Source organism: Pseudorasbora parva, chromosome 2 (genome assembly GCF_024679245.1).
Source record: "Pseudorasbora parva isolate DD20220531a chromosome 2, ASM2467924v1, whole genome shotgun sequence".
Taxonomy (NCBI): domain Eukaryota; kingdom Metazoa; phylum Chordata; class Actinopteri; order Cypriniformes; family Gobionidae; genus Pseudorasbora; species Pseudorasbora parva.
In genome coordinates, this window is record NC_090173.1 from 50,783,527 (window position 1) to 50,804,246 (window position 20,720).

The 20,720-nt window shown below is 38.7% G+C and overlaps 1 protein-coding gene across 7 annotated transcripts in view; it reads left to right on the forward strand.

The window, feature by feature from the left end:
* Window positions 1-20,720, forward strand: part of sdk2a (sidekick cell adhesion molecule 2a) — a 230,642-nt gene that overhangs the window by 142,436 nt on the left and 67,486 nt on the right. For all 7 annotated transcript variants that reach the window (XM_067423667.1, XM_067423676.1, XM_067423692.1 and 4 more), the window contains exons 5-14: window positions 366-499; window positions 4,423-4,534; window positions 4,682-4,872; window positions 11,397-11,480; window positions 11,567-11,761; window positions 14,706-14,822; window positions 15,036-15,203; window positions 18,666-18,768; window positions 19,291-19,467; window positions 20,525-20,661. In XM_067423667.1, the coding sequence (XP_067279768.1) occupies window positions 366-499; window positions 4,423-4,534; window positions 4,682-4,872; window positions 11,397-11,480; window positions 11,567-11,761; window positions 14,706-14,822; window positions 15,036-15,203; window positions 18,666-18,768; window positions 19,291-19,467; window positions 20,525-20,661 (1,418 nt within the window). The remainder of the gene's footprint in view (window positions 1-365; window positions 500-4,422; window positions 4,535-4,681; window positions 4,873-11,396; window positions 11,481-11,566; window positions 11,762-14,705; window positions 14,823-15,035; window positions 15,204-18,665; window positions 18,769-19,290; window positions 19,468-20,524; window positions 20,662-20,720) is intronic.

The following is a 20,720-nucleotide window of genomic DNA, read 5'->3' on the forward strand; positions in this document are numbered from 1 at the left end:
TATGCATTGATATTCCATGGCGCATTTGGTTTGGACTCTGTGAGAGCCCTTACTCTAATTGTGCAGGAGTCGGTTTAATCTGGGCTGATCAGGCCTGTGCTGACAGATACACAGACTCTAATCTCTCTGCACTCCAAGTGTCGACTCTCATTTAACCACACACACTCACACATGACCTGCATTTTAGCGCCAGCAATCCTAAAACACTTATCCACTCGAGTCGTCAATGCAAATAACATTACCGCCCCATCCTATTGGACGTAAACAGTTTTCCTCAGCGCTCCTGTGTGTTTGAGTTGTTTACTGACATGTTTGCTGGTTGCAGTTGTGCCTTTATGACTTCTTTTCTCTCTCAAACGTCTCAGAGCCCTTACTCTGGACAACACCCTTGCCATCCTCTCCGCCGTGGCCCCAGATGCGGGCCGGTACTACGCCCAGGCCGTCAACGACAAGAACGGAGAGAACAAGACCAGTCAGCCCGTCGTCCTGAATGTAGAAAGTGAGTTATGAATAAATAATCGACTTTTGTGATGTCCGTTCCGGGAGTTTTCAAAAAGAATCACCCTTATAGGGAAGGGATTTCTAAACTATCTTGTCAGCCGAAAACCTAAAATATTTATTCTGCATATTCATGGTCCTCAGATGTCGGTTAATGGTCACGTGACGTAGAGGTAAACAACCCAACAAGCAATGGCCGTCATTTCACTGTCTCGGTTAGCTCGATGTAGTCCGGCTATGACTAACCCACTTCCAGCCAAAATAACCTTGAATGTCATTTTTGCTAAATATCTTGCGAGATGTTTGATTTTCCATCATGTAAGGAAAGTCAACATTGGTTACAAGGTGTTTGGTTTAATGTATATGACATGTTTATGTTCCAGATGATTAGTCTATGGTTAGATATCTTTGAAATTTTCACTGACACGCCAAATTTTGCCTTGTTTTAGCCTAGACATCAGGGCCGTGTTTAGACGGTTTTTAGAAGTATTTTAAAAGCAGAATTGCTTGCTGGGAAATAACATATTTGAATTTTTTTTCCAAGGAGTGTTTACTTTGAAAAAGGTTGACTTCTGGTTTAAAAATTACTTATTTTGTTTGGTCTTTTTATATATACGAATAACTGAGAGAGAGAGAGTAAATTATAGTTTTGAAAAGATGCGAGCTGGACTCAAACTGGCTACATAAGTACCACTTCACAATGTGAATTGCTAGACAATCTTAAAGGGTTACCCAAAATGAAAATGTTGTCATTAATTACTCACCCTCATGTCATTGCAAACCCAAAGACCTTCGTTCATTCTCGGAACACAAATAAAGATATTTCTGATGAATTTCGAGAGCTCTCTGACCCCTCCATAGACCGCAGTTTAATGAACACTTTCAAGGCCCAGAAAGGTAGGAAACATCGATAAAATAGTCCATGAGACTCCTGTGATTCAACCTTAATGTTATGAAGCATTGGTAATAGTTTTTGTGCTCAAATAGCAAACTAAAATAACAACTTTATGCAACAATTTCTTCCCGTCTGTGTCAGTCTGCAACACTGTTGAGGTAGTCCAGTTCTTCCGAGTAACGTCAGAGCTATGACCAGAACGGTGGCTTACCATTGGCCGAAGCTGTTCGCGAGAGCACCCTGACCCGTGTGTGTGATGCTGACGCAGGAGCTGGCTAACGGAAACGTGAAGAAATTGTTGAACAAATTTAACATATTTGATACCAATGTCATTTCCTCTCTCAAGACCCATAAAGGCACTAAAGACGTCGATACAAAGCCCATCTCACTACAGCGGCTCTACAATCATTTTATGAAGCGGCGAGAATAGTTTTTGTGAGCAAAACAATGAAATAACGACTTATATAGTGATGGCCGATTTCAAACCAAAGCTTCGATCCATTATGAATCAGTGTATCGAGTCATGATTCAGATCGCGTGTCAAACTGTCAAACTGCTGAAATCACGTGACATTGGCGATCTGAATCCTGAATCGATTCACTGATTCATAGTGGATTGAAGCTTTGGTTTGAAACTGGCCATCACTATATAAGTCGTTATTTAGTTGTTGTTTTTTTGAGCACAAAACTATTCTCGTGGCTTCATAAAATGATTGTAGAGCCGCTGTAGTGAGATGGGCTTTGTATCGACGTCTTTAGTGTCTTTATGGGTCTTGAGAGAGGAAATGACATTGGTGTCAATGAAGGCCTTTCTGAGCCATCGGATTCAACACTAATATCTTCATTTGTGTTCTGAAGATGAACGGAGGTCTGACGGGTGTCGAACGACATTAGGGTGAGGAATTAATGACAGCATTTTTGTGTGAACTTACGCCATGTCTAAACCGGATGCGAGCCGTGCGCTGCAAAATAAAGCAACACAACCCCTCATAATCAGTGATGTGTTCTACTCTGGACGGGATGTGGTGCGACTAGACATGACAAATCCCCAAGTGGTGTAGACACGGTGTAACCCTTTAACTGTTTTGTCACACTGTCCAACAGGCGAAATGTCGTGTTCAAAAGTAAACATCTCCACCGCCCCCTAGTGGCTGTTCATGGCACCTACTGTAAGGGGGTGAGACGTATTGGGTCAGACTCCAGTTTTTCAAGAATCAATATTCCCCAACTCGCTGCACAGTAGATCGCGAGTATGTGGCGTGCGGCGAAGCTTCATGGGGCTTTGTATGATAGCTGTGGTCCTGCAGTGCCATAACGACAGGGTGATTAATAACCTTCATAAAACAGCCCCTCTCTTTAATGGACCCCACAAAAGCAGATTTATGAAAAAGAGGCCGACCGTAAAAACCCTCTGTGAGACCGTGGCCTACTGCAACTCTTACCCAGTGGCCTGAGATTTGAAAAGGGAAGCAAATAAAGGGTAATCGGATCAAGATGGAAGTGAAGAGAGTTCACTGATTGAGGGCAGATAATCAATGGACAGCTAAAGGTTTCCAGAAGCTGACAAATGATTGCATGGCATTTAATCACGTCGACGGCGTCTCTCAATCAAGCCCCGTTCTGCGGCCCGGCACATTAGTGGAGGTATTACAGTGCACTTACAGGAGGAGATGGCGCAGACAATTACATATATGATACTAAGCACATAATGGAGAGGGCTGCGGGGAGACGAACAAGTGCTCCGAGCTTCAAGATTAGCTTTATGTCTGCTTTCTGTCTTTACCTCCTGTCGTCCTCTCTCTCTCTCTCTCTCTGTTCTCAGAAGGAAATTTTATAGCTCGCATATTGCTTGTTGAAGTGGTTTCTCTGGTTCTAGTTTTCATGGGCACCCAAATAGCTCCAGTGGGGTCAGGGAGAGGCCATCCACTGGATGATCTCACACTTCCGCTGAGAAGAACACACACTTTTACAGACGACTTTATGTAAAAAAGTGTAGAGCTGTAAAATTCATGTTAATTGTATAGCTTACATAATTTGGGCTTGGAAGGGGAAACGTTCATATTAAAATCTCTTGCTTGGTTAAACTTTTTTTTTATTTTTTATATTGTTCTGAAAGGAGACACATGGGAGATTATTAAGGTGTTTTTCCTCGGAAGAAAAAAATCTCATACGCGGGAGAATAAAGCAAAGTCTCCCTTTGCCCCCATTTAAATTCACAGTGAAACGCTTTAGGCGATCCATTTTACTTCTATAATTTTACATTTTGAAGGCAAAAACCGTATACTTAAACAGAAAGAATGAAGGTCGGGGCTTGAATTGTATCCATTGATTATGTAAAGATTTTCTTTGAAATAACATTCACCGATGAATAATGATAAAGATAGTGAACAGGTTCAGGTTAAATGCAGTTGTAAACAAATTCAGAAGGAGCATTTTTCATTGACGCTGTCAATAACTGTACACTATTATTCAAAAGAGGTTTTTAATGCTCACCAAGGATGTATCATTACCATTTTAAATATTTGAATATATTTTAAACTGTATTTCATTCCCTCTAATGCCAAAGCTGAACTGTTCATTCTTCAGTGTCAAATGATCCTTGAGAAATCATTCTAATATACTGATTTGATGCTCAAGAAACATATATTATTATCAATGTGACAACAGTTATGCCTAATATTTAATATTTCAGGATTCTTTGATGAATAGAAAGCTTGAAAGAACAGCGTTTATTGGAAATATTTGAATCTTTTGTAACATTATAAGTGTTTCTACTGTCACTTTTGATACATGTAATGCATTCTTGCTGAATAAAAGTATTAATTTCTTAAACAAATCTTACTGACCCCAAATGCCAGTGTAAATAGACATCTATTTCCATTTGTTTCTATTAAATTGTCAGTATTTGAGCGGTCTTGGAGGCTTATTTACATCCTTGCACCATTTCAGACAGCAAGCCGAACCAATTTTAGGAGAAACTATTGAGATCTCATTTGTAATTTTCTTGCCTATGCTTCTGCTTCACTTTAGACATCGGCGGCCCAGCGGACCCAATCGCTCCCTCTATTATAATCCCGCCGAAGAACACCAGTGTGATGGTGGGAACGTTTGAAGTCACACTGGAGTGTGTGGCCAATGCACGGTGTGTATGTGTGTTGTGCACAAGCACTCGGAATGACCTCTATCAAACTATTAAAACTCAATTCTGTTTATTTGTTTCCTTCGGGCCACTCCTATCTCTCATTCTCCGCGTGTGTTTATCCGCATTTCTCTCTCGCTTTACCTCCAGGCCTCTCATTAAGCTCAGCATTACATGGCGGAAAAATGGAGTGCTAGTAAACCGAGGCCTCCGGGACTTTGGCCGCCGTCTGACCATCAGCGGTCCGTTGGTCAGCGACAGCGGCTACTACGAATGCGAAGCCTCCCTGCGGAGCAGCAGCGCCCCCTCTGTCAGCGCCGGGGCATATCTACACGTGCTGGGTAACCTCACAATCCTCCTTTCCAGCAGAGATGTGTTTAAAATGTGCCTTGTACAGAATGCATTCATCCCCTTTGCATCACTTTCTTCCTTTTAATCTTCCAAAATGTCAACACAGAGACATGCATTTTTTTAAAAAAGCATTCATTTCTCCAAGATGAAAGACTCATTTATGAAAGTATTCATGTCTTTGGGTAAATACTAGCCCCGGTTGCTTTAGTACATCTCTTCAAAACTTTTACATTTGCCATGCAAATATGCTCCGACTCTACCAATCATCAAGTCACACACCAGATTTTCAACTGAATTCAATTCAAGTCAGAGTTCTTGTTGGGTCATCGCAAAATATAAGCCGTCTTTTTAAAATCCTTCCCTGCTGTGTGCTTCGAGTTGTTGTCCTGATAGAAAATACTTCTGAAAAACAGCCACTTGTTCAAATCTTTGAACAAAACCTAGATATCTGGCAGATTAAAAGAAGTTCTGCTTCTACTAGCCTACATGATGGTAAGGATAGTATCACCAGGGTGTTGGACCAAAGAGAGCTCTTTCCTTTTAACCCTCGCAGAGCTCAGCTTTAGGCACGAGATGTTCCTCTGAAAGTTTTTTTTAAGGTTTTCTCACCTGGCTTTTGGCAAACTCTGGGTGAAGTTTGGGCGTTGGCCTTCCTCTGAAATGGCGTCCCCTCTGGAGTGTTTTTATTTATGCCATGTAGATCCACACTCTGCAGACTCTTATTTTGGTTACTACTCTACAGTTGTTCTCTGACGGATATTCAGGCTCGGTTGCTGAATTTGTTGAGATAGCTTAATCCTAGTACTGTCTGGGTTGTGCTGTGTGTATTCCCCTTTGTTATGATGGGCTTCAGAGTGCTCCAAGAAAGATTCTAAGCCTTAAAAAAAAGAAGAAATTTATAAACTTGTTCAGGTGTTTTCCACACAGGAACTTCAGATATTACAAACATCTTCACAGTCTTTAAAGCCTTTTCTGTTTGTTGCACTTTTCCATAAAAGTATAAATTAGTAATGTGTTAGTTCTGTGGTGTATTTGTTTGATGTCCAAGGAGACCCGGACATTATGTATAATGTACTGAATAATGTACTATGCAATTCTAAAACACTGTCCTGTCATGACAAATTAACGTTTTTGTAAAATTCTGGACTGACATTGCAAACAACTCGCTTCAAACTGGTTGTTTTCGGCAAGGATCATGTAAGTGATGAATTTTTAATTTAAAAATGGAGCATTTTGAATATGCATCTCTGAAAATACTTTGGACCAGATTCACTAAACAGGGCAAATTAAAAAAATGACTTGTTGAATTTACTTAAAAATATGTGGTAAGTGGTTGCACACAACTATATTGAGCAATTTTTTACAAATACAAATTTAGTTATATGAACAAAAAATAAATAAAAGTAAAGCTGGCACAATTTCTTTGAGTAAATACAAGCCATTTGAATTTGTCACTGTTACATAATATTTATACGTGCCATTTACATAATGATGTTATGTTACATTTATAAAAGTTTATTATGTAAGGTGAACACTGCTATCAATTTAATTTGCCTTTAAAAAAATTGAATAACAACAAGCATAGTTTTATAAATAAAACGCAAAATTAACTAATTGAACAAACTAAAATTATTTAATTGAGAGCAGTAATTCCATCCAATAAATATGTGTATAATGTATAATGTAATATATATATATATAGTGCCCACAGCCTAAACACAGGCACAACTCTTCTGCATAATGGTAACCACAAAATTACACAAACCCCTCAATTTCCAACATAACTGAACATTAAACACTAACACAAACTAACAACATCTTTCCCTTGACTGAAAAACACAAAATAACACTTTAATCCATACATTTTCTCTCCTAGCGCAGTCCCTTGCAAAGCATGCTGGGAACTACAGACTCACTGCCCAGTTAGTTATGTCAGCACAAATATTTCATGTAATTTTAACGCAAAATAATTTAGTAAACTTCACTTTAAAAGCTCAGGCTGATTGGACACAAACATTTCTAACTTCGACACACTTTAATTAAATTATGTAAAGTAAACATCATTTAAATGTGTCTTATCTCTGAAGGGCCTGAATAATTTTTCTGAGTGTAGCGTGAAAACCCCCAAAAATGGCAATGGGATTGGAAAGTTCTGTGTGTGATCTAATGATGACGCGCAAATTCAAGAACCCAGACGCATCCGGATCGTTTTCCTAACGCAATCTACCGAGAGCAGCGCAAATTAACGCCTGGTTTAAAAAGTGCTAAATAATGACGCAAATGCCAGTCAATTTTCCCATGGGTTGATTTCAAACGTTTTGCTAACTAAGTTATGAATCTTGGCTGATCATTTTTTAAACATTGTAATGATCCTTTTTTTAGTTTGTTAGTTTGTTAATGCAGTCTGGGAGCGATCTCCCTTCGATATTCCCAAGAAACACGGGCAGAGTTAGCCCTGGAGTCAGTCCAGGCAGGTCCGTCTGAGAGGGTACTGTTTAAACGCGCAGTTACCTGACAGATAGTTTTAAATGGAACTCCCTCCGGCGTGAGGAGGATCCGTTTAGATCCACTCTGATGGATGGATTCCGTACAGCCCTGGCCATTCCAGGAACATTCGCCCGCAAGGAGTACCGTTGAAACGCAGTTACCTGCCAAATATCTTTAAGAAATGATAAAACCTCAAACCTGACTCTTTCACTCCAGATAGGGGTACCCTGAACTTAATGATTCAGGTTATATTTTTATTTCTTATCAATATTTGAATGCCTTTTCTGTAGCCTGATTAAAACCAGAGCATTCTCAGTAGTAAGTTAGTTATGGTCTTGCAAAGCTTCATAGACAAATCATTTCCAATGGGGCGTCGCCAACGGACGATGACGTATGCAGAGCGACGGAAAACTGTTTGTGATTTCGAGGAAGATGTTGCAATGACTTCTGACAACTTTTGCCGTTGTTGTAAAAGAAATATGATAATAGCTGGTGTCCGCCGCCACTCTATCAACATTTTTGCCAAATTTGGAAACCCTAATAGCATCTCGGACCGACTGAAACATCTTGGATTGACGGTCCAACAGAAAACATCAAGCTCTGATCGCATTTGCCCCCGTTGTAAGACATTTGTATTGCGATTAGAACGTGATTTGCAATATTTTGAAAATAAAATAATATTGATGAGTCTTTGGGAAGTTGTGTCTCACAAACTTTATTCAAATTCAGTCATTTCAGATTATGTTTGAACATTTTCAGACATTAGCATAGTTATATGCTACTTATTTTTTTTTATTTTTTTTACATGACTACCTAGTCTGAGGAAATAAGCACAGGAAGACCAGATCCAGAGCTGCTGTGTGTGTTAGCACATGATCACACTCCTCATCCTCCTATAGCCCTGTTGATCCCAGGAAAATGTATCTGCAAGGAGTACCGTTGAAATTGAAACGCAGTTACCTGCCAAATATCTTTAAGAAGTGATAAAAACCGTGAACCTGACTCTCCATTTTCTTCCACTCCAGATAGGGGTACCCTGAACTTATATTTTTATTTTATTTCTTATGAATATTTTAATTCATTTTCTGTGTAGAGCACTTTGAATTAGTATTGTGTATGAAATATGCTACATAAATACACTCGCCTTGCCTTATGAGAATGTTACTATTGAATGTTCTCCACACATAAATTTAAAAAAAGAACATCCAACTAAAACATTTCAGAAAAAAAAACACTCCATTAATAACGTTGTTGTGCAAACATTTTGAGAACATTATTAAAGACAGATAACTTTGAATAAAACTTCTATTAATGTTATTTGCAGAAGTCGAATGTTAGTTCTGAGAACATTTCCTGGTAATTGAGGTAGTACCGATATATTTTATGTTGTAGAATAAAGCATGAAATATTCTGAGCTTGCTTCACCCACAGACATTATTTCACTGATTTATCCAAAATCCCATTAAAAGCAAACCTATTGATTCTGGAGAAATGGAACCAGGCGTTCAAAAGTGCTAATTTCTGTATTTTAGGATTCATGCGGCACACTATTTAGTGTAATCTATTAAAATAAGTCAACACTGGTAACACTTTAGAATATGGTTCCGTCATTAATGAATAACTACACAGGAATAAGTGATTAACACACTATCGGCATTCTAGTAACTGCTATTAACTAACAAGAAGCTCTGATTAATGAATGTGTAAGTACAGCGCTCAGTTGAATGAGGTAGTTCACTATTAGCTCATCAGTAACTATTGTTATTTTTTCAAACCTCCCAGGGTACTACTACTATATAGAGGTTCATAATTAAAGTGAAAAAATGTATAATTGATTCTAAAGTGAAGATCATGGTAACCCACTATGTGTTTCTACATCCGTCTACAGTAATTGCTAAGGATTTGGAACGGTGTTCTAAAGTAAAAAGCGTGGCAACCCCCTAATTACTAAAGACGTTGTGGGCTTTTGAGGTTTTTGTATGTGTTTGGATAGTAATCGCTTCTGAAGGATTTCGTGTTAATACTAGTGGGTTACCATGACCTTCACTTTAGAATGAATAACACATTATGCATTATTCATGTTATTTATGAACCTGTGTACAGTACCTGTTCTGTGTACAGTATCTGTTCCAATGAACCTGTTCTTTGTATTTCTCTGGGAGAAAATTGATTAGCTAGTGAACTACTGCATTCAACTGAGAGCTGTACTTACTAATTCATTAATAAGAGATTATTGTTAGTTAATAGCAGTTACTGGAACGTTAATAAGTGTTACTCATTAATGACGGAACGGTATTCTAAAACGTTACCTATACACTAAACTATTTATACAGTCAAACCAACAAAGATCTAGACACCAGATATATATATATTTTTTATGTAAGTGACTAGTGGGTGCAGGACGCTATAGTTCATTTATGTAAGTGACATATTAAACCAAAAAATCTTCACACAGTGGACTACGTTTATTTTTATTTTTAAATGTGACCAACATTATTCAGACACTTTGACCAGACCATGTTTTGCTGAAGATTTTTTTCTGTAATTGCTAATGTGACCTTTCACACAAGCAAAATGAAGCATTGCTCGGTCATCATCGGTTGATCTGAATTGGTATTATCTAATTGTGTTCTTAAATTTAACAGCTGACAGGTTGATTGTAATCCATTACATACCTTTCTGTCAAAATTATCTGACATTATCAAAATGAATTTCGTCTGACGCAGATTAACTCTGAGTCCTTGTCATATTTTATCACCATTTTCTAAACTATAGCGAATAAACTGATAATGTGAGGAAATGCCTAAATAAATTTAGATTTTACTGTAGTTTGTTAGAAAGGTGGTGGATGTTATACACTGTAAAAAAATATTTAGAAAAAAAGTTACCTGGTTGCCTTAAAATTTTGAGTTTATTGAAATTAAAATTTTGAGTTAATAAAATGAACATTTTCGACAGCCTTTAATAAAATATTATTAAAAGATTTTGTAAGCATATTGGGTAATTGTGTGTGTTTTGTTTTTCTGATGACGCAGTGAAACATGCCAAATAGTGCTATTTTCATGATTTATCAATTTTTTTATGTGGTTCAGATACCAAAATATTTTGAGTTTCTATTTATTGAACAAATTGACTTCATTGTATAAACTCAAATTTTTAAGTTCAATAAACTCAAAATTTTAAGGCAACTTACTTACTTTTTAAGTTAAACCAACAAAAAAACAACCAAAATGTTTTACAGTGTACACTGTAAAAAAATTATATGTTCAATAAGTTATGACAACATATGTTTTAAAATTGTTTTAATTCATCAAAATAAGTTAAGAAATGGTAAACTTGTTTTTATTAGTTATACAAGATGTAACTCATTTTTTAAAGTCAGTTTAACATAATTTAAGTTGAAATAACTTAAACATCCAAGTCGATTGTACTGCAAAAGTTCAAAATGTGCCTTTTTTACAGTGTAGAGACCTACTTCTGCAGCCATGTTAAACAACACTGTAAAAAAAAATGTTGGTTTAACTTAAAAAAGTAAGTAACCTGGTTGCCTTAAAATTTTGAGCTTATTGAAATAAAAAATTTGAGTTGATACAATGAAGGAAATTGGTTTGATACATAAAAACTCAAAATATTATTTATCTGAACCACATACAAATGTGATGAATAATTGTGACATGTTTTACTGCATCATCACAAATAAAACACACACAATTACCCAATATTCTTATAAAATCGTTTAATAATATCTGAATAAAGGTTGTCGGTTCTCAAAAATGTTCATTGTATTAACTCAAATTTTTAAGTTCAATGAACTCAATGAACTCAAATATTAAGGCAACCTTATTTTTTAAATATTTTTTTACAGTGTATGATTTAATTGATGTTGCAACAATAAGAAAAAAAAGTGATGGAATAGGCGAATGCTTTCTGTACAATTCTCTGTCCATCCCAGTGTCATTTCTCTATGAGTGTATTAGTTGATTCTGGTCAAGTACTCTCACGAACGACTCGTCTGAACTCTGTGCAGAACATCCTCAGTTCGTGAAGGAGCCCGACAGACACATTACTGCTGAGATGGAGAAGGTGGTAGACATCCCATGCCAAGCCCGTGGTGAGTTTGTGCGCCGGCCTGTGTGTGTGTGTGTGTGTGTGTGTGTGGACGTATTAGATAACACTCGCCTTCCTATGCCCCTGCAGGTGTTCCTCAGCCAGATATAGTGTGGTATAAGGATGCTGTACCCATAAGCCCCGTGAAGACACCTCGTTACAGAGTCCTGGTGGGCGGCAGTCTGCAGATAAATGGCCTTCTCCCGGACGACACCGGAATGTTCCAGTGTTTCGCTCGCAACTTAGCGGGAGAGATCCAGACGAACACGTACCTCGCTGTCACCAGTATGTGAAAGCACCATCTGGGCCTGTCAATAACTCTGTCTTCGTTTATTACACAGCTCTCCAACATTCATCTTCTCCCTTATCTGCCGTCAGATGTGTCATTTTATAACGTCTGTGACTTATCAGCAGCTTTTACTTTCCAAAAGATTAAAAAGAGTGATTATTACAAGTTTAAGAGAGAAGGATTAGTTTTTTTGTCTGCACTGGACAGGCCTTTATTATGCCCACCATTTATTTAATGCTTACTAAGATAGCTTGAAAGAGACATCTTTGATTTGGTCAAGTTAGGGAGCAATGGCTCTTGTATTTTTAGCATTTAGAGCCTCTGGAATGTGTGTGTGTGTGTGTGAGCATGTTTTTGTGACATATGTGTATAATGCCATGGGTGTGACACAGGTATAACAGGAGAGGGTGAAATATGAGGACATTACCCATGTCCCCACTTTTAAAAAGGCTTATAAATCATACAGGATGAGATTTTTTTAGAAAGTAAAAATGCAGAATGTTTCCTGTGATGGGTAGGTTTAGGGGCAGTGTGTGTGTGATGGGTAGGTTTAGGGATAGAAAATACGGTTTGTACAGGATAAAAACCATTACGCCTATGGTGAGTCCCCATATGTCACTAAAACAAATGTGTGTGCGTGTGTGTGTGTGTGTGTGTGTGTGTGTGTGTGTGTGTGTGTGTGTGTGTGTGTGTGTGTGTGTGTGTGTGTGTTCTGCCGGAAGCTAGTTAAAGTTTTAAATATGGATATTTATCTTACACAAACGCGATACTTTGCTTCAGAAGGCCTTTATTAACTCCCCAGAGTGTGGAGCAGTTATATGACGGATAAATGCACTTTTTATGGATTTCATAAACTAGACAACAATTCACAGCCATTATAAAGCTTGGTAGAGCCAGTACATTTGTATATACTTTTTTTTATTTGTCTGAAAGTAGAATGTCATGGATGACTTGAGTGTGAGTAAATCATGGGTTAATTTTCATTTTTGGGTGAACTATCCCTTTAAAGATGTTTTAAAAAGTATTATTTATTTATTTTAGCACTGCCCTTTAAACACTACATGATATATTTGCATGTCCAATTCAATCATCCATTTCAAAAAGTTTATACCCACTGGCTCTTAATGGATATACTGCAAGGGGTAGGTAAAGAGGAAAAAAAACCGTCTGTGTTCACAACTTTTAATAAACCAAACAAAATTGCTATTCTGTATCAGTGGATGTTTATCGGAAACAGAGCACATGTGTTTATTTTGTCAATAACTGGAACAGATGGCGATTCCGTTTCTTTTTTAAATATTAGAGAACATTTTTTGAATTGGATTCAAAGTCCTAAACATTTTAAACATTTTTAATGACCTCGTATTGGCTGCAGGCTCTGCAGATTCTACTCTTCTAATGTTTTTAGACCTCACAGCTGCATTTGATCCCATTGATCATAATATTCTGATCTGGCTGGACCACATTCTTACGTACTAGAGCACGTCCGCACATGCACACTCTTCAAAAAAGGTGCTTTAAATCGCTTGACAAACTAGACATAAATGACATTTCTATGTATTCAAATATATATATATATTGTATTACATGTGATCTTGCTTATTTTGCTTAAGATAAGGATTTATTATGTTACGCAAACAAGAAACTCTGCTTCTAACCACAGCTTGAGATCTGTCGACGCAAAAGTTTGCGACGCTGTTTGCGAATGTTCGTTGGTGTCGAACGACTGGTTGAACTATGCCGATCACGACCCAACTTGCGACGATAGTTGGCTAAGGACGCTTTTGGGAAACGCCACCCCTGTTGGCATCAAAGGCTTTGCTCTAGAATAGTTTGGGTCATTTTCATCTGATGGAACGTTTTCTGTTTGCGTTGGAGACTTTGTGTCTTCATCGACGCCCCTTCCGTGTGGAGTCCCTCAGGGCTCTATTCTTGGCCTGATGCTGTTTTCCCTAGCCTAGAAATCTAGAAATCACCCTCTCGAATCAGCTTTGACTGCGACTCTGGAAGACTTGGAGTTAAGCTTTTCTCTGAGAAAAGAACAAAGAACGGCACTGAAGTCATTCTTAAAAAGGGCAGATGTGTTCGTAGTTTAGCCGACCGGATACGGTGAATGTTTAATCTATCAGCGAGCTCTACTTCACCTTCGTTGCTCTGGTTGGTTGTAGCGCTATCCTATCGCGTGCAGAGGGAGTTTGAAAGACAACCGTTTATCCCGCCCCTCGGATTGAGCCCTGTCTATGGTGAGTTTCCAGACCAAACATCTTGATGTGGGTCTGACTTGTCAGGCTATGTTTTCTCTGTTTTCTGTCTGCTTTGGAGACTTTTTGTCCCCATCGGCGCCCCTTCCGTGTGGAGTCCCTCAGGGTTCTATTCTGGGCCTGATGCTGTTTTCCCTGTACATGCTTCCTTTACGGTCTATTCTAAGAAAGCATGGCATTCTGTTTCATTGTTTTGCAGACGACACAACTTTATCTGTCATTGAAACGAAAGGATACCAGCTCTTTAAAATTATTCTTGGACTGCCTCAAGGACATTAAAGCTTTGATGGACATGGATTTTTTTACATTTTAACAAGAGTAAAACTGATATTGTGATATTTGGCCCGAATAGTAAACAACACAGAATTGAGTTCCTTACTTCCTTACATTAAAAATCTGGGAGTAATCAAAGACAGTGATTTTAAACTTGATAAACAGATACATCAAGGATAATGAATCCAGGAGTCAAACCAGCCAACAGTCCTCACAAAGAAAATGACTTTTATAAACATCCTACATGTCTTCAGGACTATCTAAAGTGTCTGTTCGGTTTAGGAGTAGAGTTGGAAAATATTATTAGCTTAGTAAAATGACAATAGAAGTCAACAGAAAGTCCTCTGTCTGTGTTTTTGGGTCAATATGGGCACATGTGTCTTACCAGCCTCCCTCTCTGCTGCAGGTATCGCCCCAAACATCACGGCCGGCCCCTCTGACAGCGCCGTGATTGATGGCATGTCCATCATTTTACACTGTGAGACCTCGGGGGCCCCGCGGCCCGCAATCACATGGCAGAAAGGTCAGTCTCCAATCAGTCAACTCTCTCAGAGAAAGATATTCATCAATGTCTCGTGGACTTACGGACATTAACGTCTCTATGGAAGCTTAGGGATGTTGGCTAAACCAAGTGTCCAATCAATGTTCTTCTGATGAGCTGGGGACCGTGTTGTCTGTTTGATCTTCATTTTCATTTCTTTCTCTCTCTCTCTTTCTCCCTTGTGTCCTTGCACAGCTGATCGGGTTCTGGCGAGCGGCTCTGTGCAGTTGCCACGTTTCACTTTGCTGGAGTCTGGCAGTCTTCTGATCAGCCCCTCTCACCTGTCTGATGTCGGATCCTACACCTGCATGGCCAGTAACTCCCGTGGGATCGACGAAGCCTCGGCCGATCTGGTGGTGTGGGGTGAGTGTATGGCTCATCTCGAGTGCCTATAAATGACTAAGATGTCATGTGTTAAACATCAAGTGAATTACAAAGCAATGCCTTATTTTTCTTACACCTTAAATACTTCAACTTGAACTACCTTTGACTTGATATTTTAAGGTCTGCATTTTTATGTTTTATTTTGTTTTGTGTTGTTTTGTTCTATTTTTGTTTATGTTCTGTTGTTTTGCGGGGGTTTTTTGTTCTGTGTTTTTGTTTTGTGTTTTTGTTTTTTGTTCTGCTTTTTTGTTTGTTTTGAGTTGTTTTTTGTTTTTGTTTATGTTCTGTTGTTTTGTTTTGCATTGTTTTGTTTTGCGTTATATTTTGTTTTTCATTTTGTTGTATTTTTTTCTTATTTTGTGTTGTTGTTTTTTGTTTTGATTTGCTTTGTTTCATTTTGTTTTTAGTTTTGTTGTGTTTTATTTCATTTTACGTTGTTTTGTTTGTTTTAAAAATATTTTTAAACAAAAGAGGTGTGGAATCCCGCTATAACTTTGCCTGTGGGTGTCGCTGTTGGATAGTGTTACTTTAGAAATACAGTGATTTGCATACTTTTTACAGTATTTCTCAATTGCTAAAACACTAAAACCCATTGGCTGAACAAAGTTCTCTGTTGCCTAAACTCATTTAGCTAATAGCTCATTTAGTCTGTTATCAATACCTTAAACCATTTCACATGGTAAAACACAACTTGCAGATCTCATTTAGTCTTTTCAGCAAAGCTCTAAACACATCCTTATTCTCAAAACACATTCAGCTGTCTAATGCACGTCATCCGGATAAACACAAGTGGCAACAATCAAATACAAATAGAGAACAAATGTCATTGACTGAACACAACCACTCAAAATATATTTAACCTACAGGTCCTTCTCCAAAAATTAGCATATTGTGTAATGATAAAAAATAAACTTTCATATATTTTTGATTCATTGCACACTAACTGAAATATTGCAGGTCTTTTATTGTTTTAATACTGATGATTTTGGCATACAGCTCATGAAAACCCAAAATTCCTATCTCAAAAAATTAGCATATCATGAAAAGGTTCTCTAAACAAGCTTTTAACCTAATCATCTGAATCAACTAATTAACTCTATACACCTGCAAAAGATTCCTGAGGCTTTTAAAAACTCCCAGCCTGGTTCATTACTCAAAACCGCAATCATGGGTAAGACTGCCGACCTGACTGCTGTCCAGAAGGCCATCATTGACACCCTAAAGCGAGAGAGTAAGACACAGAAAGAAATTTCTGAATGAATAGGCTGTTCCCAGAGTGCTGTATCAAGGCACCTCAGTGGGAAGTCTGTGGGAAGGAAAAAGTGTGGCAAAAAACGCTGCACAACGAGAAGAGGTGACCGGACCCTGAGGAAGATTGTGGAGAAGGACCGATTCCAGACCTTGGGGGACCTGCGGAAGCAGTGGACTGAGTCTGGAGTAGAAACATCCAGAGCCACCGTGCACAGGCGTGTGCAGGAAATGGGCTACAGGTGCCGCATTCCCCAGGTCAAGCCACTTTGGGCTACAGAGAAGCAGCACTGGACTGTTGCCATTGTCATTCGGAAATCAAGGTGCCAGAGTCTGGAGGAAGACTGGGGAGAAGGAAAAGCCAAAATGCCTGAAGTCCAGTGTCAAGTACCCACAGTCAGTGATGGTCTGGGGTGCCATGTCAGCTGCTGGTGTTGGTCCACTGTGTTTTATCAAGGGTAGGGTCAATGCAGCTAGCTATCAGGAGATTTTGGAGCACTTCATGCTTCCATCTGCTGAAAAGCTTTATGGAGATGAAGATTTGGTTTTTCAGCACCACCTGGCACCTGCTCACAGTGCCAAAACCACTGGTAAATGGTTTACTGACCATGGTATTACTGTGCTCAATTGGCCTGCCAACTCTCCTGACCTGAACCCCATAGAGAATCTGTGGGATATTGTGAAGAGAAAGTTGAGAGACGCAAGACCTAACACTCTGGATGAGCTTACGGCCGCTATCGAAGCATCCTGGGCCTCATAACACCTCAGCAGTGCCACAGGCTGATCGCCTCCATGCCACGCCGCATTGAAGCAGTCATTTCTGCTAAAGGATTCCCGACCAAGTATTGAGTGCATACCTGAACATAATTATTGAAGGTTGACTTTATTTGTATTAAAAACACTTTTCTTTTATTGGTCATCAGTATTAAAACAATAAAAGACCTGAAATATTTCAGTTGGTGTGCAATGAATCTAAAATAAATGAAAGTTTATTTTTTATCATTAGATTATGGAAAATAATGAACTTTATCACAGTATGCTAATTTTTTGAGAAGGACCTGTATTTCATATGATGAGACACAACCAATATAAGTACGGTGCATTGTAGGCTGTATACTGTACAATGAAAAAAATAGTTTGGCCCTGAAAATTGTGCTGAACAGTGTCAACAAAGAACAAGAATTACAGTATAAAAGAGACAACAGACAAGTTTGTGAGATGCAGGGTACAGTACTGTAAAAATCAGCCTGATCTAATGGCAATGCATATCTACGGCACAAATTGTATTTATCACTGAATTTATGCGCCAAAATGAGTTTTTATGTGCATATGTTATGCAGTTTCCGTGTGCATATGATACTCACTTTATAATGTGCTATGTGCACGTGCTCTACTAAATGGGGTGACAATGCAAATCATATGCACGTGGCTTCTAAACCGCACAATAAATACAACTTGTTTGTGTTATATGCACGCATCCACATTCCACACCACTAAACCTACCCAATGGGGTGACGATGCGTATCATATGCACGGAAAAACTCATTTCGACGTTTAAATAGCACGATAAATACAATTTGTGCTCTATATACGCATATCATGAGAACGAGTTGGTAAAAATAGGTGTACACGGAGGAGGAAGAACAAAAAATTGCAAAGCAGAGTCATTTCTGATCAATTTTGAGCTACTACGATAGAACATGTTTTCATTCATCAAAAGACAATGACCGAAAAATATGAAATTTGTTTTGAGATTAAAAATGTACTTCTCCCTGAGCACTATAGGTTTTCTATTTTGTGGTGTATTGTTTACTGATTGCTTGATAGTGTATATCATTTTGATCACTTAGTTTATGATTTGAGGGCAGTGTTTGATTTAGAACACAGGTAAAACTGTTTTGAGGCGAGAGTTTCATTTTGCCAGAGGAGTCAGAGGGTTTGTAAATAGTGCTGGAAGATGAGGTTTTGTGTTTAATGTTTTCAGAAAATGGAGCAAGGTTTTAGAAATTGAAAAAACTGTAACATCACATTTTATAATATTATAATATTATTTTATATTTTCTTGCCTCCTTGGAGGAAACATCCCAATTATACTTCTTTTTCACAAGGGAAGGCTATTACATGTCTAACAGAAATTTAAGGCAAAAATCAATGCGATCGATAACGGCAGGACACTGTGATTTGTGTGTGCAGCTCGAACGCGAATCACAAATCCACCTCAGGACCAGAGCGTGATCAAGGGCACTAAAGCAGCCATGACCTGCGGGGTGACCCATGACCCCAGCGTTACAATCAGGTACAACATCCACCCCCCGCTCCATGTCTGTGTCAACAACTCTGTTGACAAATCTCTCTCTCTCTCTCTCTCTCTCTCTCTCTCTCTCTCTCTCTCTCTCTCTCTCTCTCTCTCTCTCTCTCTCTCTCTCTCTCTCCCTGCCTAATCTCACGCTCCATCTTTGATCAACACTAGCTTGTTCCTTCACTTCCTGTCCTGTGTGTTTATTACACTCAGTCTCATAAGACTTGATTTAACTGTCACCTGCTGGGCTGTTGTTATTAATTTGATCAGGGAAAATGAATGAATATGTAAACAAAGCAATAACTTAGATGGAGATTTTAATTAAACGCAAGACAGATGAGATTAAATGGGGAAACGATGTGGCTGCAATTAAGAAGTGTTGAAGTGTGAATGCATATGTGTGCAGGCCAATGTGCTGAATTCCAACATGCGTGTGCGCGCGAGTGTGTGTGTGTGTGTTCATTAAGTAAATAGCTTTGCCATGTAAACACGAAGTAAACAGGCCTCTGGTGTTTACAGGCACATCTGGGAAAAAGGAGGGACGGCCATTGACGTTAAGTCGAGTCCCCGCTTGCGTCTCGACTCCAACGGCACCCTGCACATATCTCAGACTTGGTCCGGGGACATTGGGACCTACACCTGTAAGGTCACCTCTGTTGGAGGCAACGATTCTCGCAGCGCTCACCTGAGAGTCAGGTACACGTCCAAGACGCTGCCGCCCAGCCAATTACCCGCACGCTGTGTCCTTCGCCCTTATAGATTAACATTCAGCTGCCGCTTTTCCCTGCCTCTTAGACATGGTTTTGGATTGTATCTGTGAGCTTTGTTTTTCTGTTGGGATTTAAAGAACTGAGGCAATAGGTTGTTGGGAATGCACAATGAACAGTAAACAAAACATCCGAAATTGCTCTCCTTTTCTCTCTCTGTTTTTAATCAATGTTTCATTGTTTCAAGTACAGAAATGAATTGTGTTTTATTTGCATGACAAATAATGGTGCATTGGCAAAGCAGTCGAGGCAACTTTTATGCAAACAAGAGAGACAATGTTTATTATAAAATCTGTTATCTCTCTCTCAACATCAGTTTGGTTTGCCTTACTGACATGACAAACAATTGCACGTTCGCCTTGCCAAACCGCTTGCAGATTGGCAAAATAGAGTACAAATAAATGATTAAAAGTGTAACAGTACTAAAAAAGTTTATCTTGTATGCTACCATCAAAAGTTTGGGGGCGGTGTATTTTTTATTTTATTTTTCAAAGAAATGAATACATTTATTCAGCAAGAAGGCATGACATTGATCCAAAGTGACAGTAAAGCCATTTATAATGTAACAAAATATTTCCATTTCAAATATATGCTGTTCTTTGACAACAACAAAAACTTAAAAAAATATTAAAAGGCATAACTGTTGTCAACATTGATAATGATATATGATTGTGACACTGAGTAATGAGGCTGAAAATTAAGCTTAAACATCACAAGAATAAATTACATTTGAAAATATATTCCCTTAGAAAAGGTTATTTACAATTCTAATAATATTTCCTAATATTACAGTTTACTGCATTAAATAAAGGCAGCCTTGGTGAGCATTAGAGACTTCTCTCTGAAACATCTTAACGACCCCAAAATTTAGAGTGGTAGTGTGTATTTTAAACTGAAAGAAATGCACTGTAAATTGTTATGGGCAGTGTGTGAATGATTAATGATCACTTATTAATATTGTGGTCTTGCTCTGTCTCTGGCTGCAGGCAGTTGCCTCATGCTCCGGAGAACCTCGTGGCCACCCTTAGCAGCTCAGAGAGGAGAACCATCAACCTGACCTGGGCGCAGGCCTTTGACGGGAACAGCCCGCTCATCCGTTACGTCCTGGAGGTGTCCGAGAACAGTGAGTTATCCGGCCTGCTTTGGTTTGTCATCTCTCTTCGCTCAGTCAGCTCTTAGAGT